This window comes from Typopeltis vanoorti, chromosome 9 (assembly GCF_054136105.1).
Source record: "Typopeltis vanoorti isolate ZY-2024b chromosome 9, IOZ_Tvanoo_1.0, whole genome shotgun sequence".
NCBI lineage: Eukaryota > Metazoa > Arthropoda > Arachnida > Uropygi > Thelyphonidae > Typopeltis > Typopeltis vanoorti.
In genome coordinates this window covers 82,987,326-82,994,449 of record NC_143557.1, presented here as the reverse complement: position 1 = coordinate 82,994,449, position 7,124 = coordinate 82,987,326, and the positions used below count along the sequence as shown (strand labels likewise).

Here is a 7,124-nt window from a genome sequence, read left to right as displayed (position 1 = left end):
AAGGCGTTATAGTTTTTTAATTAATTTAGGTTTGCTGCATTCGCTTCCCCTTCCCCCCTTTCTTAAATATATTCCCATTTTCCTTCCAAAAAGCAGTGATAAAACAGTGTAGCCAGGGGCGCGCCATTAGTGTCTTGCGCTTGTGTGCAAAACTTTAGTTCTCGCCCCTATATAGTTCGCCCACCATTTCTAGATCCCTTCTTGGATTTGTGCCAAGAATAGTCGATTCATGCTGAAGGGGAGAAAGAAATGAAGGATGTACGAATTGGTCGCCAACATGCGAAACCACGTGCTTTCTTGTCTGTTGCTGCACTAGTACTAGCTTGATTTTTGTTCTCTTTTTGCATTATTTTTTTATTATTAATTTGTATGATGGATCCAGTACAGTCAACAAGTTCTATTGTTACACGTTTCAGTAGCTCTTGCAAAAGAATATTGAATAATGTGCTGACATTCTGCGAAAAAGAATCGTCAGAAGGCCGTCTTCTTGTTCCCCTTTTTCAAGCCATAAAAAGTGCAATTGCGGGCGTATCGGGGTCGACTGTTAAAAGAATTCGTAGGGAATCAAAAGTTGAAGGTAAGCCAAAATTTAAATCTCCTAAAAAAAAAAAAACCACAGAGTAAAGAAAACCATCGAAACCGTAACTTTGAATGATTTTGATGTAGACGTTATAAGAAGAACTATTCACGAATTTTACGTATTCGAGAAAAGAGTGCCAACTGTTCCGAAATTGATTCCTGTGCTTAAAGAAAAAATTAATTTTCCTTGGAAAAGAGAAACTAAGGAAAATACTTCATGAAATCGGATTTTGTTTTAAAAAGTCCCAGAATAAAAGGAAACTTATCATGGAGCGAAGTGACATTGTTTTATGTAGAACGCAGTATTTGCACGTATTAACACTCTACGTACATTTTTCCAATTGTTATACAAGCAAAATAGTTACACTTTAAAAACAGCAATGTTCGTAAAAGAAAAGCTAAATTTTCCGACCTGTAATAATAAACAAACTCAGTTTGTTTATTATTACATCCCAGAAGACAGACCCTATTATCGGAATGGATTCGCCTTTTTCTGACATGCGCAGTAGTTTCGAGGGACCTCAAATCGGTGGGCGAACTATACCCCTCCCCACAATAAAAAATCACTTTATAAAAACGTATCAGTGAGTTAAAATGAAATACGAAATATATTAATTATAAGTTTATTGAACAAAAAGCAGAAATTACAAAAAAAATGTATAAAAAACAATAAACATACAAGAAGGGTACAAAAACAACAAAAATAATTTGAAAAAAAAAGTAAATAAATAATAGTAACTTACAAGTATATAAAATAGGAACATATTAAACATTATTGGGTAAAGAAATAGTTAAATAAATATTTAAACAGAAAGAAAAATCACTTAGGGAATTGAACTTTTCTAGTTTTTATTAACGAAAATTCTCGAATAATATCATGTATATCAAGTTGATCCAAAATATCTGACTCTATTGATATAATGGCAAGATTTGGAAGTCTGTCTTGTAGCATTGTGGAGCACAAGTATTTTTTTAATAATTTTAAGTTTAGAAAAGGACCGTTCTGCAGATGCTACAGATACCATTAATGACAAAAGAATCCGAACAGCAATTGTAAAGTTTGGATAAACTGTGATTAAGTCGTTTGAATAAATATTCTGAATTATCTGATATATTTTCTGATATTTTTTGATATATTATCTGATATCGTTTTTAAAATTAGAAATAAATGGTTGACAGTGTAAAATTTCTTCGCATAAATCGTCTGTGTCAATGTCTGAATGATTCTCATGTGTTAATTTTTGTCGTAACTTTTAATAATAATAATTTTAATTCGTGAAGTACTTAATAAATACAAAAACTGAAATGAATTCATATGTTCTTTTAATAAAGGAAATCTTTCCTTCAAAGATTGTAATATTTGATCTATTATGCAGAGGAAAAAAAATACTTTAAATGAAATTTCAAGATCTACTATATTTTCATTTTCATGTTCGTAATCAAATTGTGTTGTCTTTTTACGCCTTAGTGGTCTACTACTACAAAATACAGATTCTGCGTCAAATTTTGCTGCAATTAATTTTAGCTTTCTACAATTTTTTTGAAAGTTTCATCAGACCTATAATCATTTAAAAATTGATTTAGATCATTCAAAGCATCTAAAGTAAGTTGCAGATTCATAGATGAAGGCTGCAGTATTTTGCTGACAAAATTCACCTTATTTAAAATATCATATCAAATCTTTGGTATGATATTTTAAATATCATACCAAATTGACACATTGCACATATGGCGGCGCACCCCTGAGTGTAGCAGGATGCCATTCCACTTCATGACCAAAAAAGGCGTCATTTTCCAAATGAAAAAAAAAAAAAAAAAAAAAAGTTGAGAAATTGAAGTTGCAATATATTGTGGAACATCTGAATGCTTTATTAGATCGTTTTTTTTTTCTTTCTTTTAAAAAAAAAATATATATATATATAGGCACTTCAGATTCCAAAATATAATGATTATTTAACATGTAATTAGGTTAGTTTCCACTATGCAAATTAATAGTTCATTCGGTGCAGGTATGAAAATTCAAACAATACACATGAAGTGATCATCTCAAATAGTTTGTTTAGGACTGATGAATTCCTGATGTGTCTGTTGAAATTTGCAAAGATAATTCCCCCCCCCCCCCTTCTTTTTAAACAGTTCGTTTATAGCCGATTAATTCCGGATGTGTCTATTTAAATTTACAATCATAGTTTTTCTTCTCATTAAAAATATTCTGTGTTACTTTTTTGTTATGCAATATCTGGGTTACTTTTAAGTTTATAAAAAATGGGGGGAAGGAAAAGAAACAGGTCAATAAGTAGTGATTCAAAGAGTTCACCTCACAAATAATGAGGACGCTCGCCAGCTAGGTCAGACTTCATCACGTGACCAAGGTCACTGGGTTAGTGCGAGGAGCGCACACTGTGTCCCCCAAAACAATGATCCGGTCCCGTCTGGTTTTCAGACATTTATTAGGGCTCGCCGTAAGTAAGAAGAAAGCATATCGCGTCTGTTGCAAAAGCAGTGACAAGGGCAATCCCGGGGGCCATAGACTAGGGGTGTAAAAGTGCGGACATCACTCGCCGAAGTATCAATTTGATGTATACACGAAGTGATTAAACATACTGGGTTGCAACTGTTAAACGTCACTCAGTGCTGCCGGCAGGAGCGTGTTTGTGTCCATGTGTATCTGTGTTTAAGTGTTTTCATGTGTTGGAGGACCAAAGACATGGCGAGTTCATTTGCTCACGATAGTGTTCAAAGTAGTTTGAATTTTCTTAGCCATATTCCCTGGCATTCACTTTCATCAGACTTATCCGGTAAATTAAAACAGGGATCTTTACGAGTTACGAGAGGCAATGAAGTGGAATATGCAGCAATTCTTGAAGAAGGAGAGAAAGGAGAACGATGGCCTTTGGTGAATGGGAACACTCATGAGCCGAGCGAGGAGAAATCTACCAGGAGAAATAATGTTCAGCCCACAGGCAAGTAAAAGTATTTAAATAGACATATCCTGCTAATTATAAATTAAGTTGATTTTGCATAGTTGCGTTTGAATATTATAAATTGTTTCCAACTTTTGTACTGTTTTTAAGTGCTTTTGAGAGAGAGAGAGAGAGATGCTGTAGTCATCGATGCGTCCCTAATGTTTACGAAGTGTAAATCTCAGAATTTTTGGAATATTCGTGTTTATTTGAATTTCCTGCTTTTAGAATATAATAACATTGCACTTTGCGAAGTTTTGTTGGCTTAATTAGCGTACCATAAATACTACTAGCATCACTGCATCTCGCCCACTCAGAGTATGTTTTGTAGTTAAAATTTATTATTTTTGAAATAATAAATTTTATATGCCATTATTACTTTATTATTATTATTATGTGATACCTCCAGGGAGTCCAAAGACTCATCGAGGGAGAGTGTGCTAACAGCATCGAACGATTGAATCCCTTCCAACTACTAACCGCGCCCAAACTTGCTTAACTTTTTGCGTGCGCCATTAGTATCAGAGGCTCTACCAATCGACCAACCTTTTTATATGTAAACAAATGTAAAAAGTATTTATCCTGAAAAGAAACACGCACGTACATTTTGCTGGAATTTGGAGTTTCTTTCGCTTTAAGGAATAAATGAGATGTTTTCAATAATTATGTCTGTTATTTTTCTTTCGTACTACTGAACTAAAATATCGCTGTTACTTTCTCTCTCTCTCTCTCTCTCTCTCTCTCCTTTTACATAGCACTAGTGAACTTGAAATATGTTTTTGGCTTATCAGAGTTGTGAAACTGTCGATTCCCGTGTGCCTTTTTTCAGGGCTACGCCGAAGTTTATACGTCACAAAAGTATACTGAATTAAGGAAGGTAAGAGGGATACACTTTGGTTTACTCTTCGTCTTCGGGAACAAATCAAAGCATTTATTGTACAGTCGACAGCCTCTCAAGAGGAGAGATTTGTTTTGCTTTTTACACATATTACCAGACTTTCGGTGAGAGTTCCTGTTTTTGTCTCTTCTTTAGTACTCTGAACCTTCAAGGTTCTTTTTCTACAGGAATTACGCTCGTCTAGTCAGTCTTGTCCTTCATTTATCTCCCCTTGAGAAGATTCCTAGCTCCTCCTAGTCATACTAATGTTATCTTTTTCGAGGACAGTGGCTTGCGTATTTTTTAATCATTCTGTCCTCGTCCATTCTGCTAAGGTCTAAGGCAAAAGTCCAAAATGGTGGACCGTAGTCCTCATTCTAGCCGACAGATCGTTTCTCGGATAATTTCATCCTAATTTGATAAATCTGCATGTGCGAATATATATCTATTATATATATTGAAACAGGTTTTCCCGCTGTCAAACATTTGGAGGAGAAAAAAAAAGTATGATTTGCTGTTTTTGGGCGAGAAGGAAATGGTTAAGAAGAAGAAGAAGGAACCTATGTGTTTCTTGTACACATAAAGGTTGCCTTTTGGGAAAACACTGTAATGAAACCTGCTCAGAGGACAGAGGAGGATGGAATGAAAGAGGGGAAAGAACAAGGCGATAGTTTTCTAAGTTTGAAGCTGGGCTGTGAATAGATTTGGACCAGCAATAAAACGTGTTTTTTTTATGGCTCAGAGGAAAGTGGAGGAATGATGGAATTCCGTTCAGCAGAACAGCGTCCATGAAAATACCTATAGTTGGTCTGAAAAAGTAGGGTGAGCCTGTGAGAGAGGGGTCATCAGTTTAGGTAGTAGATTCATTTCATCGCACAGTAGGATCATCTTACTGAAGATCTGAATTGGTTTAAAAATGTGCAATGTTTGGTCTGGAAGGCAGACGTTTTTCCGGTTTTATAATTATTACTCCCTCCACTGTATATTAATGTACAGTAGGTTTGCAGCCTTTTGCAGTCGGAATTATATAATAAACAAAATTAACTCGATTGTCGACTTCTTATTAGTATTAAGGAATTTAAGGAAGATTTTTGGTGCATTATTTCAAATCTGAGAACAGTATTTTAATTAGGTTTTTTTCCGCAGATTTGGGATTGGTATAAAATTTAGCAGCTGTGAAAGTGAGGTTTTAATCTCGGTTGATGGACTAAGAAAAGAACTTGGCTATAACGCCTTTGAAGAAAAGATCACAATTATTGAGTTTTTCAGAGAGATGACAGACATGGCCACAGATAGAACCAGATGGCAAAGATTTGTATATAGGGGACTCACTCCCTCATCTGACGGATGAGAAAGAAGAAGAATGGACTAATATTATTAAAATTTATTACAAATATAAAGTACAAATTTCATTTCATATTTTAAAATAAATTGCTACAGAAAAAGTTTAATTCTTATTAATTAATACTTAAAATTAGCAATAAGGATTGTATTCCTGTATTAATTATTAATCTTTCACTAATAATTAATATAGGAAATAAAAATGCGTACTAAAATATACTACACATTAGATGTTTTATTAATTTAGGCTATTAAGTGATATGCATAAGTTACTTCAGTTTCTAATACGAACCTTGTGGAAAATTAATTGGTAATTCTTGATCTAAGATTAAGTTTGAAACGTGATGGTTACAACATCATTTGTAAGGCATAGTACATTACTGGTTCTTCTCATATATCCAGTTGTTCCATCTCTTGGCTGGGAATGCAACAAGGAGACAATCTTTATCATTACTTCGTTCGCCGAACTCGGAAATTGCAACTCCTTTTCATCTGTTGTCATGGTGAGGAGATATTCAAATTGTGATGCATGTTTGAATGCATATCATTTATTGACCAACTATCCGTATTATTAGTGTAATTTCTTCTTGCGATTGTTAGAAATTCAGTTTCGCTCTGCTTAATATATGGACTAATTTGCTGTGATAGTATGAGCAGCTTCATCCTCTTTCGGTCTCTCCCTCCTCCAATCACCAACGATGCTCTTTGTTTGGAAAGATCGGAATTCTAAATCCGTGTAACACAGGAATAATCTTTAAGGATGTAAAAAAAAATTTACTCCACCTTTACTGCGAGTTGCCTCAGACCTGAACTATGTTTATGCGCAAACTTGACTTACTTGTCTGTTTGCTTACTTGGGGAAAAGGATTAAAACCTAGCTTATAAAATTGCTTGGTATCTTTATCATAATCTTTAAGGATTTTTCAACTGGAAGTGAGTTAGATCGTCTCATACAGAGGCTAGAAGTTTTTTACCTCCGAAAACGCAGGTTTTCGGAGGTAAAAACAGAAGAATACATGCAACTAACAGACATAATACATTGGTTTCGTAGCCTCACTTGTTTCGGTAGTAATCCAAACAACCCAACTCTTTACTGATATCAATTCCATAACACAAGTCATTGCTTATTCATCATTTTTCTTTCTAGTGTATTTCTCTCTTTCTACCTCTTGCCTATGACCTTTACCAGTGCTACATAAAATACTAGTGATGAGGAAATATGATCTTGTTTCAGTTAAGCTTATTTTTGAAAGATCTGAGAGTTTTCCATCCTTCTCTCTGTGGCATTCTTATAATAATTTGGTATTGTTATTATTACTGTATTTGTATTTTATTCTATTATTATTTTGAGAGCGTAATTTCCA

At 34.3% G+C, this 7,124-nt stretch overlaps 1 protein-coding gene across 1 annotated transcript in view; it reads left to right on the top strand.

The window, feature by feature from the left end:
- The first annotated feature begins 3,040 nt into the window (after window positions 1-3,040).
- LOC150103207 (uncharacterized) overlaps window positions 3,041-7,124 on the top strand; it is a 30,730-nt gene continuing 26,646 nt past the window's right edge. The window contains exon 1 of the mRNA XM_090398128.1: window positions 3,041-3,542. Within this exon, the coding sequence (XP_090254254.1) occupies window positions 3,266-3,542 (277 nt within the window). The 5' untranslated portion in view covers window positions 3,041-3,265. The remainder of the gene's footprint in view (window positions 3,543-7,124) is intronic.